Consider the following 23,584-nt stretch of genomic DNA (forward strand, 5'->3'; position numbering starts at 1 on the left):
GTGAAAGATAAAATCAATAGCAAAGATTGGGGATCCATTGTTCAGTCGGGTAATAATCTCCCCGGCGACACTTTGACCACCCTCGTAAAGTAGTTGGGTTAGTGGATCAGGAGTTCTTTCTTTCTCCTTTCTTTCTAGGGAATCACAAACTCCTCCTTCTCCAAACTTTGCTGTGGGAACTCCCTGCGTGTCGTGGTGATTAGGTGAGCAGAGTGGGCGTGCGTCTGGAGAGAATCGGAGTGGGTGAAGGCGAGAGGACGCAGCGGAGGAGCTGACGGAGCATTAATGAGATCCTGCCCGATCAGCGTCAAAGGGATGCGATTTTAAGTTACAGTTGTTCGGGATTCATCTTCGGATTAGTTAAACCGAAAGCTTGGACTGTGTTGCAACCAAACTTTAGTGGATTATTGCTGTGGTAACAATGGGCTCGAAGAGATCACGCGTAAAGACGCCGGGGACCGCAGCCTTTGTCGTCCGCTCGTCCCTCTGTATCATCGGGCTTTTGGCCACTTTCTCTCGGCCTGCGTGCGAGGCGTTCAACCTGGACGTGGAGAACCCGGCTGTTTATAGCGGACCTGACGGGAGCTACTTCGGATATGCCGTTGACTTTTATTTGTCTGAATCTGCCAGGTGAGTTTCTTACAAATAATAATAATAAACATGTGCAATAAAGTTAAAATATAGAGTTTTTTCTTCAACTGAACTCTGTGTTGCGCACAGTCAGTGACAAAACTTTCCATTCAGCTCTGTTGAAGCCTTTGCCTCTAATTTCCTGTCAAAGTAGCACAGCCAGGTTTATGAAACATAATTCAGATTTAGTTTAGGCTCCAAGTTTACAACTGCGCGCATATGGGCACATGTCCTGCGCGTACCCACACCCTCGCAGTGAATACAACTGACTGTAATTTAATATCTCCCGAGAAGCAGACTGGTGCCCTGATTGAATGACTCTGGGAATAAAACTAAAATAATTACAGTAAGGAGAGGAGAGGTCATGAGAAAAAAGATACGAACCTGGATGAGGAACAATTTATCTTAAAGTCTGTCAGAGACTATAATCTTATTATCCAACAGAGTGAAATTAGTTTTTGACCTTTTAATCTTAATTACATTCAGTAATCCGGTTCTCTGTGATGCTTCTTGCCTCAGAGGAGATGTGATCCCTGTGGCACTCGGCATGCAGTGACTGTCTCAGCATTCTTCCCGAAAGGGTTTTGGCATCAGTAATTTTTGGAATTTCAACTCTTGCATAAATGCCTGTGGTCATATCTAATACCCCAGTGGTCTGTGGATAGCATAAAATGGATGGGTTTGGGGGGACAAATTGTAATTTCAGTGGGTGTCTATGCATTTGAATCACTATCTTATATAGAGAAACCTTGAATGTTGTTTTGAGTTATTATTAACAAAAGTTTCACTCAGACATGCAGACTTGCTGAGTGCTGCTTAACCAGCCGGCATGCTGGGATTGGAGAAAGGACTTTGTGGCGTGTCTGCCGCCAGCATCAGCTTCGGTTTCTCTGTTTCTCCTCCCCAATTCTCAGGACGGTAGACCCTCAGACATGTGGGGAGACTCCACCTCCGCATCTCCCCTACTTATCTCTTTAAAATCCTCTTCCTATTGGTGCTAATTTTTCTTCCTGGGAAACAAGGGCTTTAGGAGGACGGTATGATTTAAGAGGTGACGGTTGTTTGCATAAAGCTTTCCCCTCTCCCTCATTCCACTCCTTACTCCCTCTTATGCTGATGTCATTCTGCAGGGCTTTTTAATTCATCCATCGCCCAGACATCCCCCCACTGTCTAGGCCCTCTCCTCATCACTTCCAACCCCAGATGCACCAGACATCCTTTTACCGATGACTTAATCTTAACTTTCTTGCAGTTGAATCATCACGGTTAAATGGAATGTATCATTGCTTTTACAACTTTTTGCATGTCAGCGGGTGTTTAGGCCTATAGCTCGCAGTAGTTTTATTCGTTTCCAGTGCTACGTTCAGAGAATGCAGCTGAAAGTAGAACAGAGGGATGACGTTCACTAATTTTCTTTACTAAAAGAAGTGAAGAAAGTCTCCAGTTTTTGAGTTCATGAAGAAAATATTTTATTGGCTATTTCTTCAACAAAAAGGAGAAAATCAAGAGAAATGTCGGAGAGCGGTATTTTGAAGACGTGGCAAACTGGCGACCTGGCAAGCATTTAAAAGTCCCTGTCTGCCTGTAAATGCTGATGACAAAATTACAATTCAAAGAATAAAAATTCTTGTTTGGTCTGGTTCAGTTCTGATCGAAATGGTTACTGACGTGCATCAGCAGGTTCCTCCAAACATTTCAACAGAATAAACCAACTTTATATTGCAGTGGATGCTCTTGTCTGACCTTTCTCCATAATTCAATTCAATTCCAAAATACTTTTTGGATTCCAAAGGGAAATTAAGTTAATTTTCTACCATTTTACACTCTAAATGTTATTGCAAGGACACTGTCTGTTATTCTACTCAAATTATGTCAATCTATCTTGGCTCAAAAACAATTACTTCAAGCCAAAGGTTGGGAAAAACATTAGAACTTCATTTGGTCTAGACACAAACAAAAAAGTCTTAATTGAAGCTAATTGTCATAGCTTCACATGGAAAATTTTATTTAGGAAAAAGTAACTTATTTATTCTAATGCTGTTGTGTGATGTTGGGTCCTGGCAGGCTACACATAAAAACTGCTTCAAAAGAAATCATTTTCTAAACTTTATGCTCACAAACAACACTTGCAGTCACTTCAGTGACCTGAACTGTTCTTGCCTCATTTTTTGTTGTTCCTTTACAATGTTTTAATTGTTTCATAATCCTGGAGCAAACAGTGTTTCTAATGATAAAATTGATTTTGTGGGTGAAGAGAAATATGTACTCTTGACCTGTTTACATTCATGGGATTCACCCCCATTTCCTGTATTTATGATCTTTGCAGCAACCATATTTCTGAGGGTTTTTTTTCTGTGTTACCAATAGACGGCCACACATCTGCTCATCATGTTCTTTCTAAAACTATCCTTTTTTTGGTCAAGAAAATAGTCTTTTCTATCATTATTGTGAGAGATTTCCAAATAGTGTTTATACAAACACATCATCCATATAATTTCAGTTAAATGTCTATTATAGAATTTTGTTGTAATAAATAACCATGATTTTACCTAAACTTTTACAAAACGAAGAGGGATACATTTTCTTCAATGAGATGTTATTTGTGGAAAACAATATAAAAACTATTTTCAAAATAGAAAAATGACAAAAGTATAAATAAAGTAATTCTGTTGTGTAAATTAAATGTAATTATTCTATAAATAGATTAAAAAAACAGCCAAAACCAGCTTTTGTTTTTATATCTATTAGTGACAAGCATTTATTGTGAAAAATTTCTTGAAAGAATTTAGATTTATTATTTCAACTATAAATTAAAATTGATGATGTTCGAAAACCCTATAAACGGACTGTACTGTCAGAGTTATTTATACTATTTCCTCTACTGTTGGAAATAGTATAAATATTTATACTACCTTAGAGCATCAATAAGTATGAAAATATGAGGACTACATGTAGAGCTTTGACTGCAGAAACACGCACTTGCCTAAAAAAGTCTGAAAAGAAGTTGTAAATACTTTTTTTGGTATTACAATAAATACTAAAACATATTATCATCAGAATTTAACAGCCCCTAATATCTATATTATAGTGTTTTAGTTGGTTCTTTACCATTTTAGCCAAAGTTATTAGGAGCCATTACTGTCTGAAGAGCCACATGTGGCCCCGGAGCCTCAGGTTGAAGACCCCGGGTATAAACAAAACATGAGTAATGTTCTAACACAGAAATTTCCAACAGCTCATTGCCCTGTAATTTTCCTGTCTGTGATATGTATTCACAAGTCAAACAAAAAAGTCTTAGAAGGCAGATTTAAGTCAGTGACTCATTCCTTTATCTGCAAACCACAGATATCTGCCACTTTTCATCCACAGTTTTTCCAAGGTTTACACATCAAACGTATCAGACGTGAAGTGAGTTGCTTTTATCTCATCTCTCACCAACACATCATCAACACCCACGCTTTGGAGAAGTGTGTAGTGGGGCAGTAGCTGTGAAGCCACAGTGGTCAGTTCAGGGTCGTATAAAAAGATTGTGTGTCAGGGCAGGTTTCTATAAACCCAGTTATGTTGATGAAATTATTGTGCCTTTTTAAAAACATTTTTAATTCAAGATGGTCTAGCAAAGTGGTTTTCAAAGTTTTTATAACCGCTCCCACCACTATAAATGCTAATCAACTCTGAGTACTCTGTCTTTTGAGTTATTTCTAATTGAAGCGGCAGTTAATGTGCTTGAAACAACTCTTCTAATGTTAATTAACTTTGTATTTTATCTAAGAAGGATTGTAAGTCTGGACAATATGGTTGAAAAGATGAGTTTTGATAATTCTTTGTTTTTGTTTTAAATATCTGACATACCTTTCCTCTTTTATCCAGTTTTCACTCTACGCCGTTGTTTTATTTTTAAGCAGTTAGGAGTCAAAGTGTCGGAATCTTAAACTGTTGCTGCGTCACCAAGTTGTTGCTAGGTAACCAAAGAGTGAGTGAGTTGCTAGGTAACCAAAGAATGAGTGAGTTAGTTGATTCCAGAAACCTTACTTGGCTGGCTGTGAGAGGCTGAGCAGCTAAAGACTTTCCTCTGCCTACATCTCCCAGAATGCCGTGCAGCTCTAGATCAGTGTTCATTGGATATTTTATATTGAACACTGAATATTCTATCAAACGTATTATGAATTGATATTGATTGTGTCTCTATTGCAATATACATTGATATTGATTCTTTATCTACCTTTAAAGGATTGATAACCAACTTTATTTGGTTATCAATCAAATACAATACCAAAGACAATAAGTAGCAATAATCGTACTTGTGCTGCAGTCTGAGATCTTTGCAATCAGCAAAATCTGTTTAAGAAACAAGAAGGATAGCAGATGTAGATGCGAAAAGAAGAATAAAACACTTCTCCCTCCATAAATACTCAATGACAAAGGGTTGCTTTCTCCAACTTTGATGCTAATTTTTGACAACAAGTTTATATATGTGGGTCTGCCATGCCCTTCAGCCTTAGTCATAAAATTGAATTTGGACACTGATAGTTGGCCCACCCTGGTGGAACGCCTGAGGATAGCCGCGGTGAACTGTGTGTTACAGCCCTGGTCAAATACACAAAGGGGTAAAGAGCAGCAAGATACTTTCTGTTGACTTCAAACATTTTTTATCTAAGAAAAACCAAAAGTCTTACCATAAGCATTCTCTCTATAATTGCTATTAAGGAATTGATAGTGAGTGACTGACCTGGTTTTGTACACATTCTTGATCCTCTGAACATCGGTCTGTTTTTTTATTATATCTAATTGTAATTTATTTAGTTCTATATTATTTTCAGAAAAGATTAGTGATATTGTGGATTTTTTTTCTGACCTATTTGGACCATGACTTATGAGAATATATAATCCCAACGTAGAACACCTATCAAACTCATGATGAGGTCTTGCAGATGACTCTGAGCAAAATACATTACAGTATTACAGTAATTTATTGTTTGTTAAAGTGTGTTTGAAACATCCTGTTGACAAATATGAAACAATAGATAATCAGTGCAAAATGATGTAGATCAGATCCATTTTCTGATTTAAAAAGTTGGATACAAACAACCAAAACCAGCTACCGTGGACTTTTTTTTGTCCTTTTGTACTTTTCCTATTGCTAATCTCTTTGTTTTGGTCATTTTATTCAAAGGTTTTTGGAGTGTAAAATGGAACGGTTTATTACTGGGTGTTTGCAAAATTTGTACCTGCCATTGAGAAATGTAGAGCGATCACTTAAAAAAAAAATCTTTTGTCAGATTTTTGGTACGGTAAGGAAATGTGGCTTCAAGAATACATTGTGTGACATCCACTAACAAGAGGTCACAGAGTTACTGCACAACATCATGGCTACAAATTCATTTGTTTACATTTATGGAAATGGAAGTGGGAAGGGAAAAATGGCAAAGTGTGGGTATTAAATGGTAGGAATTAGCCAAGGGGCAATTTGAAACTGAAGCAGATACCATGACTATTGTAAACAGAGCTCTGACTGACCACATTTGGAACTTCGAGAGGTTACCCTCTCAAATAGGATTAGAATTGAGCTAATATTGACTTTGGATCAAGGACTCCCTTGGCTGCTAAATCTGCTGCCATTTTTCTTTTCCTTGTCATTTTTAAAGCCTTTCCTTTTGCAAAATCAACTCCAACTTTGTTATTGCTTTTTCTGGTGTCTCTTTCTTTGGGTCTTTTTCTAAATCAAACCAGTGAATGTTTGAGCTGCAGGAGCACAGCTTGTATATTTGGATTGCCAAGCTTTCCTTCATCCAGGTCTTTGTTGCGTGTAGACAACAAGAGAGCCTTTGTCTGATGGCTGAAATTGTTTACTGTATTCTTTTGGAGGAGGTCTTGCAATGACTTTTTGTTCTTAATACATACTAGCCTTCTAATAAGCAGCCGAAATGCTCTTTATTGAACGTTATGTGCATCCATTGGTAATAGGCTGGTGGTTGGGAACATTTTGTGCGTTTTAATAATGCCTTAAGAGTTTCTATATTACAGTATGTGGGTTTTTTTTCCTCTTAAAAAGATGCCAGTTCAGTTGATGATGATGATGATGTGCTTAAAGGGCATCTGAACCTTCTGCTGCATTGCTTGGGGAATGCCCAGAGGACATCATGTCTACTGGGGAATGGATTTTGCCGTTGTTTGGGGTCGTCCTGACTCATGCTTTGCTGGATTAAATCTGTGTCTGCCTGTAGGGCTGGTTTGTTTTAACTCCGGCCTCCTGCGCTCACACAAATGACTCACATCACTGGTAATCTGATGAAGGGCTATCCTTTATATGGCAACCAGTATAGTGCATGACATCAGCGCATGTGTAGTCAGCAAAAGTTAAGAAAGAAGGCTTTTAAAAACGGCATGTGGTTTTTAGTTTCTCTGTGCAGTGCTTTGTAAAAGAGTTCAAACCCACTGAACTTTTCACATTTTGACTCTTTAGAGCAACAAACTTTAAGGAATTCTGGTGAGAAGTAAGAGAAAATGGTGGTTATTTAATGGCCTTTTGCAGCAATTGCGGCTTCAGTCATAACTTTTTCTCATTAGCTCAATTTCAGTCAGTTTATATGGAGTCCATCTGAAAACAGGAATTTTCAAGTGTTTCTGATTTCCAGTTGATTTTTAGTTGCTTTCATGGCTGGAAGATGAACCTTCAGTCCAGCCTCATTTCTGCTTTCAACTCCATTCGTCATTGCTACCTTCCACATTGCTTATGGAAAACCTCAAGAAAGACTTATAGTAGTGTTTTTAGCAGTTTTTGCCATGCACAACATATTCTACTTGATACTATGTGACTCTATTCAGCTGCTTTAGAATTACCTCCGTTGACCTCTTGGCTGTTGACCATGTCTTAGTAGGTTTGCATTTGGGACATACTCTTAAAGCTACCCATTAATAAATAGCTGCCTCTCCATTCAATGAGTACATCTTCTCATATTGATGCATTTTGGTAATATGTAAAAACTGCTTTGATTTTATTGATAAAATCAATAAAATATTTGTGTATTTAAGCACACAAATATCGTTCTAAAGGTTTTATTTATGTAGCTCTGTAGAGTCGGTTGTGGTCCTGTTTTGGCCCCCAGGCCTTGAGTTTGAAACATGTTCTCTACATTTACTTCAGAGGTATCAGAGTAAGAAAGGTGCTGAATACAACACTTTCCCAACTTCTATTTGTAATTCTTTTCAGAGCTACATATAATTTTTCTTCTACGTCACTACTCTGTGTTTTATGTTAAAATCCTAATGCAATGGATCAGGATCAAAGTTTGCAGTCATGTTGTGGCAAATTGCTCAAAAGTTCAAGAGGTGTGAATACTTCTGCAGGGAGCTGTGAGCGTGGGAAGGGCCTGAAGTTCTGGATTGGGTTGGACATTAGCTCTCAGACAGCTGCAACCCCCTTCATCACCATTTCTCCCTTTAGACAACAGCTTCTCTATCCTGAGGTGAGAGCATTGGACCTCCTGATGTGGCCATTGTGGAGAGGTGTGAACCACCAGGCAGTTAAACCGCCTGCAGGCAGGAGAACCTCGAGGAGGGGAGGATTGGGTGGTAATTGTTGCTGAGGGGGGTTGGAAACTTTGTCTTCCCTACAACTATAAGACATTCTGATGTTTTACAAAAGTAACAAGATGGCGTACATTTCTAACGTGCCACTTTGGAAATATGTTCGCAGCTGTGACTTGGCAGGAAGTGAGCTAATTGCTCCTCGATGAAAGATTCTGAGTGGGAAAAAAAATAAAGATGGCTAAATCTTTTTGGTGTAAACTTGCTAATTCATTTACCAGATTGGAGACTCCCCAACCTGCTGAGTTGTGTGAAAGTTTGAACAGTTATTTCAAATTTTGTGTGGAAGTCGTCAGATTGTTCCTGCGCGACAATAAACAGCAGGGTGTGCATGCCTTAGATAGCACTGCTAGTAATTTCCAGGCCACCTGTTGCTTAACTGCATTATCCTTCAGAGAATACTGAGGAAACTAGATTTCTTTTTTACTCTGATCTGGGTTCAGATCCTCCACACAGTGGACTGTTTATCTTATCAGCGTTGAATCAGCTTCTTTATATCCAAGTCCGTCCTTGGATATAGGAAGGTCTATACATTTTTGGACACATCTTGCCCCAGGCTTTCAAGGAGACATACAGATCTCTTTTATGTTGCTGTTGTGGCTCAAAATTCCAGCTCCATGTGACGGTGAATAAAAAATGTGGCTGCAGTTCAGCACAGTAGATGGTCTGTAGTCAGCACACGCCATCCCAGCAGACGCTGCTTCTCTCATCATCTCCGTGCTCCTGTACTTTAGCGTAGGAGTGTGTGTATGTGAGGGGATGACCGTCCATATGGCAGACTAAAGACTCGCACGGCTTCTGTCTGGCCTTGGCTCTGAGAGGAGGACACCGGACCACTCATATGGCTCCATGCTGTCTAGAATAAGTCATCCCGCACTTCTTGTGTTTCTTTTGTCAGTCATTCAGCTGATGTCAGTCTGAATTAGTCATGCTCTAAATAGTCAATAGCAGATATACTGTAGATGAGCTGATTATAGATTTGTGATCTAAGGTTTTTGTAACGCTTTGGTCTGATGTTACTTGATTTTAACATTAGATTAAAACTGGAAAAAAATTTGCAAAATTCTCATTTTGCACATTTTAAACTTCCATCTGGTGTCTCTACTGTTCCTAAAACAGTTGAAGTGATTAAGAAAACACCTAAACAGTTTTTTGTCAATAAGATAATGTCTTTTGGTGTCTGGAAAACGAGCCATTTAAAAATTTAAGTCATATTCCACTGCTTTGTGGAATGTGACCGCCTAGCAACCTCCACTATTTTCTCAGATTAGCTTAGTCGACATCACCAGCAGCAAAAAGCTGACTTCATGTGTATTTCCTGACTAACTGACACCTTTTGCAGTAACCATCTGATTCCAAAAAGTTGCCAATATTTCAAAAATAAATCCAATTTAAGAACAGATACGCAGAATTTGAAGTTAAATAAGATTCAAACTCACATGGGAATGGCACATTCACTGACCGGAAAAGATTTTTGAGTTATTATTGGTTAAATTGTTTGCTTATTTTTCTTTCAGCTGTTTCCTTTTTCAGAGGTCGCCGCAGAGAGTCATCCTCCTCCAGCTGACTGTCTTCTACTTCTTCCAACTGCCTCCATGTCCTCTCTAGCTGTGTCCATATATCTATTCTTTGTCTTTTTCCTGGCAGCTGCCTCTCGAACATCTCAGTCTGGCCTCTCTAACTTTGTCTCCCCGTCGCTCAACCTGTTCTGACCTCATTTTTAATCCTGTCCAACCTCAGCATCTTCAGACACTCCTGTCTTTATTTTCAGTGCCTCTGTCTCCAGTCCATACAAACTGGTCTTACTACTGTCTTGTACATCTTTCCTTAAACATTTTCTGCTAATCTTTTATCACAAATTGCTCCTGAAACTTTTATCCATCCTGTCTGGACTCTCTTCTTCACCTCTTCATTACACCGTCCTGTTCTCCTGGACAGTCGACCCTGTAAATACTTGAAGTCCTGCATCACACTGTTCCAGCTGGCTTTGTCTCATTCAGACATGCACTCTGTCTTTCTACAGCTGACTTTCATTCCTCCAACTCTCCAAGTTGTCTTCCACCTATTACTCATTTTTTTCTTAATATATTTCATAAATTGTGAAAAACCCAAAAGTTTGATCAATTTATTTTGATTTTGGGTTTATTTTTTTAATCTGGGTTTTTTTCTTCACCTATGCACTCCTTGGGTTTCCATTGGCCTCTCAGCTTCTGTTTATTTGGATTTTTATTTTAGGTCAACTATACAATTTAGTATTTTGACATTTTTATGAGAAAAATTAAAATGAGAAATTTTGAGCATCTTGCTTTGGTTTGCATTTTACAGATAATATTTAATAGAAATATTTAATCTTTCAAACATCAGCATCAAATTATTAATTGTGTAAATTGCTGTGTCTATTTTGAAGAAACAAAACCGCTGTCAACTAAACGTTTTTCTCATTAAGGCAACTTTTTTATTGTAACATAAACACAATTTTTTGGTAAAATTGCATTGTTTTTCTGCTCTAATATTCCTTCATGCAACTCACAGAAGAGATGATTGAAATAAAAGCCACTTTTTCAATATTTTCTGTCATTTGTCATCTTGTTTTTAGAAAAAAAGTGAAAAAAATAGATTGTTATATCTAGTATAACAATTGGTATATTGGGAACATATGAATATTATACTATCTAATATGTACTGTAGATATATTAGATACAAAATACTTTATTTAAAAAATTAAAGGAAAAAACTAACTTTAAATAACAGGACAACAGAAAATACTTTCTCCTGTGGAACAGAATCAGTCTTTTATCTACAGTAAAAAAAAATAAGCATCTAAAAATAAGCCAGAAACTGCTGGTTGCAGAACTGATGTCTGCTCAAAGAAAGAAGTAGGAATTTCGATTCACTGCATTTCTCCACTTGATGACTCAAGAGCAAGAACCTGGCCCGGATCAGGTCTCTGCACTTCCCTTGTTTTTACTGATATGGCGCCACTCCATTTGTTAAGTAAGTGTTGATAGCTTAGTGTAAGTCCCATGAGTTGCAGTCCACATTTTATTAAGGTGATGGTGAGTTTTGAAGGCCACAAGTGCTTTCACCACCCACCCGCTTCCTTCACATATGTGCCACAGCATTTGTTAAACCTTGTTTATGGCTGCAGATGGTGACTCCAGCCGACACTGGAAGGCCTAACAAATGTGATTTAGATTCTTTCCCCCCTTATTTCTCCCTTAAAGCTGTTATAATAGTGTTGAAGTGACATCAGCCTTTGCAGCTGGGTGGAAGACAATTAAATGTGGAATGGAAAGGGGGTGCTGGTCTCGAATAGGAGGGTGTATGGAATTTGCCTGTTGACAACCTCAGCCTGTAACCTCATCATAAACCGTATTAGCCATGGCTGCACACAATAATGTCACATCAGCGAGTTCCAGCACTTTGCATCAGCCTTAATTTTGCAACCCCACATAAAATAGTGGTTACAGTCTGGCAATTACAGTGTGGGAAGACTTTTATTTTTTGTAGAATATCACCAGATTGCTTGACCCTTTAATGAGACAGCTGCAGTCAAGTTGTTTACACATTCCTGAGTTGCATTCAGAATTATTTACAGTAGCTTAATGAATGCTTAATTGTTAGTTGGGTGGTGGAGATCATTAGCGGCCTCTGGGTGACAGCTGATAAAATGGATAAAGCTGCAAATTCTTTTCATCTTTAGCTGCTTTGCTACCAGAACATTGCTCGGATATCTAGACTCTCTAAAAGGGTAATTAGTTGGAGTTGGAGACTAAATTGAAATTAAAATCCTTGCATGAGAGTAAACAGAGTAGCTTATCTCCATAGTTTGCAATGCATTCCTCTAAACAAATGCATGCTGAGCTACGTCTGCCTGAATGGGCTTCTTTTGTCCAACCTTCCCATCAGCACTGCAGGATCAACTCGAGTGAGTAGAGCTTGTCCCCACAGCTAATTGAATAATTTTACATGCCAATCTCAAGACCCTTTCTCCCACAAAGGAAATTATAATGCAGAATGCCAGGGGTTTATGAAATGCTAGTAAAACAAAAGCCAAAGTTTAAGCTCACAGCAATCAGAAAAGGTATGCTGGGTGGGAGTACGTTTGAAAAAGCTAGATCCTCTCCAGATAAGGGCCCATTAAGTGCTAATTCAACCTCATTTGCAGAACTTTCAGATTGATATCAGTCTGTGTTTGTTTGTGTGTGAGAACGAGGTGGTATTTCTATTTTTTACATCTGCATGTATGCAGCAAAGGAAGTAAAATAAGCCTTCATTAACTCCAAACTTTCTGGTTGATGCATGATACACTTTTTGGTATTTTGATGTTTTTCCATGTTTTCCTTATCTAATTTAACACAAAATGTTTTGACTTGTAATATCCATAGTTGTGCTGTTTGCTCTGGCAAGCCCTCTAAAATTAGCCTGAAATAGAGTTAGTGTGATTGTATGTTTTCCGTAAATAGATTTGGCTGGTTTGTAGATGACAGGTGTAAATACTTGTTCTGAAATTTCAGTAAGAAAATTTAAAGATGGTTTAAAATATATTCCACTACTGTATGGTTTACAATCTTTTAAGAAATAAAAATAATGTGCTGTACATTTGTGTTCAAATGATAGATATGATGTAGAACGCGTGTCAAACTCAAGGGCCTGGGGCCAAATCTGGCTCGCCGCTGCTTTTTATGTGGCCCTCTAGGCTACAAATTATGTCAAAAAGTCCTTTCAATTTTTCACAAATCTGCAAAACTCACTCAAAATCAACAAATCTCCAAAATTTTTCTGATTTTATTGCAAATGTTCTCAAATTGGTCAGATATTGAGTTTAAGTGGATGCTGCATCAGTCTTACTTGATGTCAAGTTATAGTCCGTGATTGATATGAGTAATAAAAAGTCACATTTAACATCATATATTAGCGTGAATATCATAAATATTCCTTATAGACAATCCTAAATTGTTTGCAAGGTCAGTGTAAAATTACAGATTTTTTGATTGCAAACAATCACAAAACCTTGGAGGAACAGCTATTTGTTGATATTTTAACAGTTTAATTGGTTTTGTCAATATATTCTGGCACAACCAGCCCTTTAAATACATTCAGATTTTTGATACAGCCCAAACTGAAAATGAGTTTGACACCCCTGTTGTAGAAATACCAACTGCAACAATTACAGCTGCTAGCTTGTTGGGGTGTGTCGTCACCAGCTTTGCACATCTAGTATTACATTTTCCCCATTTTCATTGAACAGATTGCATTATTAGACAATATCCCAGTCTCATGTATTTCAGAGATTATGAAAGGTTTTCTTCCTGGATTGTTCTGTATTTATCGATCTTTTGTGTCTGGTTTGTGTTTTGCTAGGGTTGCAATCACGATACTCTTGGCTTGGATTGAACATAATATTAATTATGCTGTTTTCTAGCAGCACATTGAGCAGCTGTATTTAGACTTGAATCTAAGTAATGAATCATGTTAATATTTGCTAATTAAGTGACTTTTAAAGATGGATTGCTCTGGATTTTATTTAATGACATTAGAGAAAGTTTAAGGATGTTCCATTCTCCTTTAGCATCATATTTATGCACTACTCTTTGTTGGTTTGTCACATAAAGTAAATCCAAAAATACACTGAAGTGTGTAGCTTTAATAAAATGTGAAAAGAGCTTGCTGTAATTCAGAGCTGTGCAACTCTACTGGGATACATATGCTTGGATTAGTGATTATAAATAAAGTAATTTGTTTCTTTTTTCTCGCTCAGTACAAAAATAGGATTTCCTGCTTCACATGTTCCTCTGTCATTGTTCTGTAGTTTCTGTTTTTCCCCCAAGGATTGTCTCTTCAAAACTATTAAGTTAGAAATGCTTTGAGAGTTTGGCCCTCTGGCTTCCTTGTTGGAGTATTCTTATAATCTTATACAATTGTTTTGTAATGGTTTAAGTGGGATTAATATTGGTGAATTTATAAGGGTATGGGAATTGAGCAGAGTTTTCATGCTGTTTCAATCATTGTGCCTTACAGATGAGTGTTGCCCTTGGGGAGAGAATGCTAAGTTTAGCCAAAAAGTAAACATTTGTATACTATTGGAGGATCCAGAGCAGGAATGGGTGGGCTCTTCCTGTTTTTAAGCACCCTAGACATTGTCTGGTCCCAATGGTCCTTTCGCTCTGCTACCCACATGGAAACAACTGTAACTGTGTCTGGTACTTGTTGGGTCAAGTGTATTTGTGATGAGGTCAGGGCTGAAGTATCCACTTAAGACATATTATCTGTACTTCTTTGTTCACTTTTATCCTTGCACAAATCTTGACTGAATCCATTAACATGTCATCACTAACTTTTCTTAATCTCTCTTACCTCTGAAGTCCGTCCAGGATAGTTGTTACTCCTGGGCTCACCTCTAAGTCCCACTATTCCTTCAGTATGTTGTAGTGGTTGGTTCCCCTATTCTTTCGGTAGAACTGACAGGATACAGTCGTTTAGCATCCCAGCTGTAGAAACAAGAGTGTGACTCCACTTAGCGTGTCTGCTCTCTTGTTTTCCTATTGAATCATGCCCCCCAGGAGAATGTGTGACCATGCAAGTGTTTCTCCTTGTGCATTTGACAACGTATGAGGGACGTTAATGTGAGCGTCACATGTGCACATGTGATAGCAACAGTTTCCATCGCATTGACCGGGTGGGATATGCAAAAACAGAGCTGCAAACTGTTAAAATGTTCTGCATGTGGGGGCAAAAAACGCCAGGAAAAAACGCCAATCTGTGAGTAGTAAAATGTGCAAGCTGTTTTCAGTGGATATGCCTAACGGGGTGACTGGAAATAGACACCAGACTGAGAGCAGCAGAGCTGAATAATGGCTTAATGTCACATTTGTAATGGTTGGGATTTGTTAGTTTTAACGTTTAAACCAAGAAAAAGAGAAAAACTTCCAATGTGCTTCTCTCCCTCACAGTGCAAGTGTGGTTATTGGAGCCCCGAAGGCCAACACAAGCCAGACTAACGTTACTGAGGGAGGCTCTGTGTTCTACTGTCCGTGGAGCGTTGGCCAATCAAACTGTCACACCATTGAGTTCGATCCAGAAGGTAAGATTTATGACTGCTACACATGTAACAACCACTTTTAATGTACAGTCGTTCAGCAGGAGAGTTTTATACATGAGGATGTAATGAAACTCATCTGGTTCTTCTTAGGCTATAAAATGATTCAAGTCTGACCTCAAGTTTACAAAAGGACACAATAGTTTCCCCTTTGTCAATGTGTAACAAACAAAGATGAAGTTGAAATAGAAAAGCTGTGTGTGTGTGATAAAGTAAGCACACCCTTCAGCGACGCAGCTTTTAAGACGGCAATAACTATTTCTCTACAACTTTGGCTCAATTTGACATGTTTGTTGGGAAATCTTGTCCCACTCTTTAGTTCAAAGTTTTTCAGATAATCATTCTTGCACAACTCTCTAAAGATCCCAACAAAACACTTAAATCTGGGTGTCATCTGAGCTTTGACTGGACCACTGCAACATCTTGATTCTTATCCTTTTCCGCCATTCTGCGGTGGTTTTTCTGCTGCAGTTTGCCACATATGGTCGACTCAGGAGTTCTTGGTCTCTCAGTGGTAGATTGACACCTAGCCAAACACCTCCACTTGTAGTCCAAAGGGACATTTTTCCAGGAGTGTTGTGGTTTATTCATTTGTGAGTTTGCAAACCGTTAAAATGCCAAATTGTTTTTTTGTCCTAGGGCAAGCTATTCCATGTGGAGTACCGATGTACTAATTAGAGCCCTGACCAGCTAATACCAATCTTTGTATGTTCCAACTTTTCTTTCAAAAGCTACAAATAAAAGCAAGATACTTTTTTCTCTGTGCATTTTTGCTTCATTTTGTAGTTTCAATGTCCCATTTTTAGTGTAGTTACTGTAGACTTAATAGACTTAGCTTAAATGTGAAATTTCTGAAAAGCTGCCCAAATTTCCTAATCAAACATAATTTTTCTCAGACAGAATTTGACTTGTTAAAAGGATAAAGTGAAAAATATTTGCTACAATACATTCAGATCTATGCTATCTGTAAAGGTGTTCGTGTTCAAAGCTAGCACTGTCCAGGGATGCTGCCATCCCAGCAAAACAGCTGCTGTAAAGTTGATTTTTTATTCAAGAATTTTAATTTTTGACCTTACTTTTGTTTAATGAATAAGGAAGGAAATATTTTTAATCTGTGGTGTGCTTTTGTTTACTTGAGTTTAGATATAAATAATCTCCAGATCACTGTTCTTGTTTCCTGGTATACAAAACCCTTGGTTGTAGTATTTGAGAAGATTCATTGTTAAGAAATATATTTTAAAATTGCATAGAAATTTCACTTCTTTGGAAAATGAACACTGGAGATTATCTGATCCTTTCTGACATTTCTCTTCACTCTTTTGGTCATCAGATCATTTCCTCTGTATGTCAGTCTTTCACTCCACTAAGCTTTGTTGTCTTTATTTGTTCCTAATGTCTGATTGTCTTGTGTTTATGGTGTTTGTAGCATCTGCAAACACTACAATCGGGTGTTGACAAGTGTTTTCTGTGCAATACTTCCTCCTTCCTTCAGGTCATGTTTGTGTCGTCTTGCGCGATGATCTAAACTGAGATAAGCAACCAGTAAACAAACAGAACAAAGAAAGAAATATCCTGTTTGTAAGACAGGTGAAGCTGGCAGACATCACAAAGGAGGTTCCCGTTCAGTCAAAATTAGGTTAAGTGGTTAGGCACAACTTGAGGAAGTCCAGGAGGTTGTCGAATGACTGGATTCATGTTTCACTTTGTTGACAGAGTCTCCATCAGCCTCTTTTTGCACAACTTGGCAAAACAAAGAAAGCATGAAACCCCTAAAATGGCAGCTGCTGCATCAAACTCGGGCTGTTTTCTTAGAAATATTATTCACTTAGCATAAAGTATTATAGGGAGTAAAATTCCTCTATTTCATAGGCTGAAAAAAATATTTAACTGAATGCTCCAGGACTTTTCCAGTTTTCCTTGCATGTGCATTCATGGGTCCTGGCCAAAGACTACAGGGAGTGATGTCATGCTCAAGCAGGGGAGCCTCAGAGTCAAGGTCGGCCCCCTGGGCTGTCGGAGTGTCCTTCATATTTTCAAAAGACTTTGAAGGAGCAGATTACACTCCCAGAGCCAGCTCTAACATCTGGATCATTGCATGAACTGTCGTACAGCGTTCAGTACATGGATATCTGCATGGAAATGTGTCTATGACAAACAGCTGTTACACTTATGACATCCTCTGCTGCTACTCATTCATTGCAGCTGTCACTGCACTGTCTTTGGTAGCAATGGCTTTGAACATTGAGCAATTTTGTGGCCAGTTTCTTTATTTTTAATTTCCAATTTTTGTAAAGCTTTGACTTGCCAATTCCACATTTTGCCAGTTCTGGGTTCTATTTAAAGTAAAAAGAAACAGGAACGTTTTCAAAACATATTTTAGGATTTCTGCCATGAAGCGGCATGAGTTTGAAAATGGCCAAAAATACAAAATAATTGTGAGTTTCATCTTATTAGCAATTAACCTGGTTAGCGAGGTTAGCATGACTAAAACAGGAATCTTACAGAGTTTGAACTCTTGCGTTCACCCTGGGATTCCCAAGAGGCTGCAGATATTTCCAAATCTAGCATGTTTAATGATGCTCCAAAGAATAAATAAGAAAAACTTTGTCTTCCTGTTATTTGGTTAAAGTCTTGCTCTCTCTCACAACTTGAAATAACCACATGTGTTGGCATGTACTGACATATCATATATAACTTATGTGCTTCCTCTGACTTACAATTTGACCTCACTGACATTAAAAATAGCCGACTTTGAATTTTTCTCCCACAAGTATCAACTTCTTTATTGAAGTGTGATGTTTTCACTTACATGTGTTGAGTTCACTCATGCATAAACACAAGAGCTTACCACATATTTTTTTAATCCACTTTCGAGGTCAAATATCTTAGTTCACTTGAAAATGAGGCAAAACTAACTTTCAAATAACTTTTTAGCAAGATATAGGGGCTTATTTAAGGTAAATAATTCTTTAATATTGATTTTAAAAGTACAAGTTTCACTGGCAGATTATGTTACTTATAAGATGAAACAATCTGCCAGTGGAGCGAGTACTTTTTAAAATCAATATTAAGAAATTACTGATTTAAAACAAGCTCCTACATCTTGCTAAAAAGTTACTTGAAAGTTAGTTTTGCTTTATTTAATGTGAGCTAATAAATTTGAACTAGAAAGTAGACAAAAATACTTGGTGAGATTTTGTGTTTTTGCAATACAAGAAAGAAATTTGACTCAGTAAGCTGATAATCGGCCAATTTCTCAATGCATTTCTGCAATTAGTTTTAAAATGTGTCTCCCTTGTCTGTCTTGTGTCTTTAAAAAATATATTGCTGGAGGTTCCCGTCTACCTTAGTGTGTTTGAGCTCTGACCTACAGGCAATAGAGTCTCTTAATTAGCCCAACTAATTGGGTCAAAGTGGTCCGAAGCTCCCACCCATTCACTTCCTCTTCCGTGGAGATAAGAGCCTGTCCGTGAATCTGTGAGAAGAGGGGACTGAGGGCAGAAGAGAGGTGGTTGGAGGGTAAATGCAGGATTGGAGGGTGGGGATGGAGGGAGAAACCAGAGCCCGCTTGCTCTGCTCCATCCACCTCCCCTTCTGTTGGTACTCCCACAGGGCCAGCTGATGTGTTGAGTGAATTTGACCATTTTTCTTCCACCTCACTGACAAACACAGAAATACACACCCTTACCATGAGAGGCTCTAACTCCCCTAATGGCTCTATTCACTCACAAACAGCTCAAAGTGGAGTATGAATGTATAGACGCGCTCCAGACCCCCCTGAGTCCTGCGCCGGTCCTGGGAGAGACTGGGCCTGGCACCATGTCACATCAGCACACTACATTAACCAGCCTCACATAAACAATGAAGGAGATGTTCTGATTAGATGACAATGGTTTGTGTCCAGGCGTAGGTCGATCTGAGGATATTATACTAAGATAAGTTTGCGTAAAACCAACAGAGATCCAACAATTATTACTTAAAAAAATGATAAAAGTTAAACATTGCTACAGCCTTTAGTTTACAGATAATCACATTCAAGGTTTCTTGAAGTTGGAAATATTTCCAAAGAGCCGAATTTGATTTACTTGTAAGTGAAGGAAAAGTGGAGTGGCCTTATCAGCCAGCTGCCTGGCAGTGCAAAGCAACAGGTGAGGGAGGGGGAAAAGCTGCATAACACCTGATAGACTCGGTTTGATTGGGGAAAATGGCAACATTTGTAATATTTTCAGCTGGTGTGTGGTTCGCTTTCACGCTGCACCGTCAAATGATTCAAACTTTTGAAAAACCTGTTCCCCTCCTCACCTGTGGTGGCGCTGCGCCAAGAACCACTGAAGGAAATGATGCAAAAATCTCAGAAGAAGACACTGAACGCGACTTCCTTCTTCGCAAAATGTAAACAAAAATGGAGCAGCGTTGGATTGTGGCGGTTGTAGGATTTCTCTTTTGTCTTTGGTAAAAGACCACAACTTATTTCTCTTGCTGGTTCTAGACACACGCATTTGTTTTGCTTGTAGTTACCCAGAGCGTCTGCTTTCTCCGGTCCGCTTGGCGTTCACTTGCCAGAGTTCACTTCAACCGAACCGAAATCTAGGTTTCTAGGAGGGCCAGAGTTCGCTTTTTTGGTTCCTGTCAGAGTTCGGACTTTCCAGGCAAACGAACTAGAGTTTGATTGAAGCGGACTGAACAGGCCTGGTGTAAATGAACCCGTAGTCTTTCCTTTGTTCAATGGTTGCGTTTCAAACTGTAGGAATGGTACAGTAGAAAATGTTTGCAGTTTTGAAACCATAAATATTTAAAAGCTTGGTCCTCATTCAGTCAGCCGATTGGCAGTGCTCAGCAATAAACTCTCCTCTGAATCTCCTTCATTATTCTCTCGGAGGGATTCATATGATTCTTGTCAGCTGTCTTCAGTTTGACCACTGAACAAGCACATTGATTTGTTAGTCGTTAAAATGACACTGACTGAGGTTGCCATGCGAGAGCTTCACTGACCTTCAGAGTTTATGTCGTTTTCCCCCGTTGTGGGTAAAGCAGCTCTGAACTCTGAGGCTTGGGCTGGCTGCCATCAGTCCACGGAGGAGGAGGAAAACCCGGAGACAGGGAGGGATTATACAGAAAAATGTATCCTGGTTATTAAAAAGCATTTTTAATAATTTGATCAAGGCAACGGGAGCACACCCTGTAAGCAGTGGAGAAAATTTTGATGTGTAGACATTGAGACTTGGGTGAGAAGGTGTAAGAAAAATGAAAAGGGAAACGGAGACATCGCTGAAAATGAAAACAGATAGTAGCAGAGTGAAGTGTGTCTGAACAGAGATGAATGGTAAGTTGCTTCAAGGAAGCCAGGCCAGAGTGTGTATGTTTTCTTTGGACCTCTGACTCAAGGCTGTTTCCACCAAGAGATGGAGCAGACCTTCATCTTCAGCTCTGGGCTGCCTCTTTGGCTGAAAGGAAAGATTAAACGCAGACATGCGTAGACCTTTCTCTCATCACATCCACATTCCCACTAGATTCTGCTGTGCTCTTCTGCAGATGTGTGATTGATTGTACAGTGGTATGATCCATGTGGAGGGTTTTAGTCCTCCTTTCCTAATCAGTTTGTTTGCATTTTCAGCTTTATTGCTGCACAGATGTAGCATCTGTGTTCAAATGAAGCCATGTTTAAACCCGACTCCTGAGACCATCTGTCATATCACCTGCTGCTGTCAAAGTGGGAGACGGGATCAGTCTTGCTGGCCAGGTGGCCAAACAGAGCAGAGGGTCAGCAGGGTCATGACAGGCCGGTCCAATCTGGACCTGGTCTCGCTCCTCAGCCGTGACGTTTTGGCAGACGTCACCTTCTCTAATTCTCATACAGTTGTGCTAATCTTTGCATGGAAAAGAAAATGTAACTGGAATCAAACTTCCAGCTGTCTGCCAATTGCGCAGATGTTTTCAGGAGTCTCTGTGAGGAAGGGGAAGGGATAATTAGGAAAGCTGGGGTCCAGTTGAATGAATGCATGTTTTATCAACCGGCTGTAACTCAGAGTCTTTTTCTTTACATCCGTTTCCCCAGGAGATCGCAGTACCCGGATCAATGACACACTTCAGCAGGTTGATTTCAAATCCCACCAGTGGTTTGGCGCCACAGTGCGTTCTCATGGTGACACAATTTTGGTAAGGTGATCCCCCCTTTTTGTGAAGTATTAATGGTTTTGATTTTGCTACACACTGGTTATTATTAAAATTAAGATCGACTTCCCTGTTTTCCCTAATTTATTCTTCCCCATTCAGTTTGAAGGAACTTTTAAAAATGCATGAAATATAATTAAATTCAATAGCAAATCAAACAAATAAGAGTACAATTATTTTTGGGGGGTGATTTATGATAATAACCTTGATGAGTTTTTAATATTTTTTTCACTTATTATGACCTGTAATGCCGCTTATCGTCGCGTCTAACGCCTGCCATGTCTGTCTGTATCTTTCCTAACTGTAATCCAGGCTTGCGCCCCTCTTTACTACTGGCGGACTGAAAAGGATGAACCCCATTCTGATGCCACAGGAACCTGCTACCTCTCAGTTCAGAACTTCACCAAATTTGTGGAGTATGCTCCCTGTCGGACAGGTAACCGTCACTTCACTTTTAATCCATCATTGGAATTTGTTTATTTTAGATTTGGGTGAATGTATTTATAATTTTTGTGGAATGTTACCTGGAACCAGACCTTTGGGCAAAATAAAAATAAACATTTTCCCTTCCTTGTTGTAGAACTTAGCGATCGGGGAGGACAAGGTTACTGTCAGGGAGGATTCAGTGCTGACTTTACAAAGGTAATAGCTATATTAGTTTTTAACATCTCTTCTCGTTTCTGCTTTGCTCACTCATGTAACACATACTGTCTTTTCAGGATGGCAGAGTGGTTCTGGGAGGACCTGGCAGCTACTACTGGCAGGGTATGCAGAGATAACATCAGTTATGTTGTACAGTTATCAAAAATCAAAGTAGAGAAGATTAGTTTTTTCATAGTTTTCCTCGTTTCTCCACCTTAGGCCAGGTGATCTCTGCAGCTAAGAAAGACATCATCAAAGCCTACTATCCAGGCTATTTTATGCAGGCAGTAGAGGGTCAAGTTCAGACCAAACAGATTCAGGCTTCACATGATGACAGCTACCAAGGTAGGTGGTGTTCAATAAGTTTTGGTTTAATATTAATTTCTGCTGTGAAAGTTCACCCTGTCTTGTATGTTTTCCAGGTTACTCTGTTGCTGTTGGGGAATTTAGTGGTGATCAGGTGGAAGGTAAATCAAGCTAACACACATACCCAGGGTTTTGTGGAGTGTCATATTAAATTAACACTACAAATATGGTACAATAATATTTTATGTGATTGCTGAGTGAGTATTATAAATCTGCAGTTACTTTCTCTGCTGATTGTTACTTTGCTTTTTTCCTAATAATCTTGGGTTTTTTCTCCTGTAGATTTTGTTACTGGTATTCCAAAGGGGCATCTCCTTTATGGTTTGGTAAGAAAACAAAAGCATACTTTATTGAAATTTTTGAAGTGATAGCACATCAGGGGTGAAGAATTGGGGAAAACTAAAAGACTTAAACACACATTGCAAATTCCATAAAGCAAATTCCAGGAACTGTATTTGACCCAGTAAAAATGTTCGCCATGTGTGTTTTCTGTGTTGCAGGTGTCCATTTTGAACGGTTCAGATCTGACCACCTTGGGAAACTTCACTGGTGAGCAGGTAAGATGAAAAAGTTTAATTAATTCAGAAAAAAATAATTTCTTTAACAAAATCTGATTTACAATACTTTGTAGAAGTAATGTAGTGATTGTAATGCTATGAAATGTTAAGGTTTAGACTATTTTTTTCAATAACCAACTAAGTTTGGGAATAAAATGGCATTGACCTTCTTAAACAGACATAATTAAGCTGAGTAAGTAGGTCCGATGTGAACTTTCATTCACTGTAAAGACCCAGTCTGACTTTATGTTGTTTTTGGGCTCAGAATTACAGCATACAGTAGTAAAACTGAGCAGGAAAGACTCCCATAAACTCTCAACCTGTAAAATCCATCAGGCTTTTGCATTTTCTTTAGGTGTTCTTTTGTTAAACTAGTGGAAAAAACAGGTCTGGAGCTTATAGTGTGCGTTTTGGATACATTTTGTTACATTAGGTTTTGAGATTTACTCTGGTTCAACCCTTTTTTTCGCCCATAGATGGGCTCATATTTTGGCTATGCACTGGCAACGACTGACATCAACAGTGATGGGTG

At 38.8% G+C, this 23,584-nt stretch overlaps 1 protein-coding gene across 1 annotated transcript in view; it reads left to right on the top strand.

The window, feature by feature from the left end:
• The first annotated feature begins 231 nt into the window (after positions 1–231).
• LOC102222515 (integrin alpha-5) overlaps positions 232–23,584 on the top strand; it is a 48,998-nt gene continuing 25,645 nt past the window's right edge. Inside the window, exons 1-11 of the mRNA XM_023331342.1 lie at positions 232–630; positions 15,171–15,301; positions 21,372–21,472; positions 21,800–21,923; positions 22,068–22,129; positions 22,207–22,252; positions 22,349–22,474; positions 22,552–22,596; positions 22,778–22,821; positions 22,996–23,052; positions 23,529–23,581. Coding sequence (XP_023187110.1) covers positions 422–630; positions 15,171–15,301; positions 21,372–21,472; positions 21,800–21,923; positions 22,068–22,129; positions 22,207–22,252; positions 22,349–22,474; positions 22,552–22,596; positions 22,778–22,821; positions 22,996–23,052; positions 23,529–23,581 — 998 coding nt within the window. The 5' untranslated portion in view covers positions 232–421. The remainder of the gene's footprint in view (positions 631–15,170; positions 15,302–21,371; positions 21,473–21,799; positions 21,924–22,067; positions 22,130–22,206; positions 22,253–22,348; positions 22,475–22,551; positions 22,597–22,777; positions 22,822–22,995; positions 23,053–23,528; positions 23,582–23,584) is intronic.

Source organism: Xiphophorus maculatus, chromosome 1 (genome assembly GCF_002775205.1).
Source record: "Xiphophorus maculatus strain JP 163 A chromosome 1, X_maculatus-5.0-male, whole genome shotgun sequence".
Classification (NCBI taxonomy): Eukaryota; Metazoa; Chordata; class Actinopteri; order Cyprinodontiformes; family Poeciliidae; genus Xiphophorus; species Xiphophorus maculatus.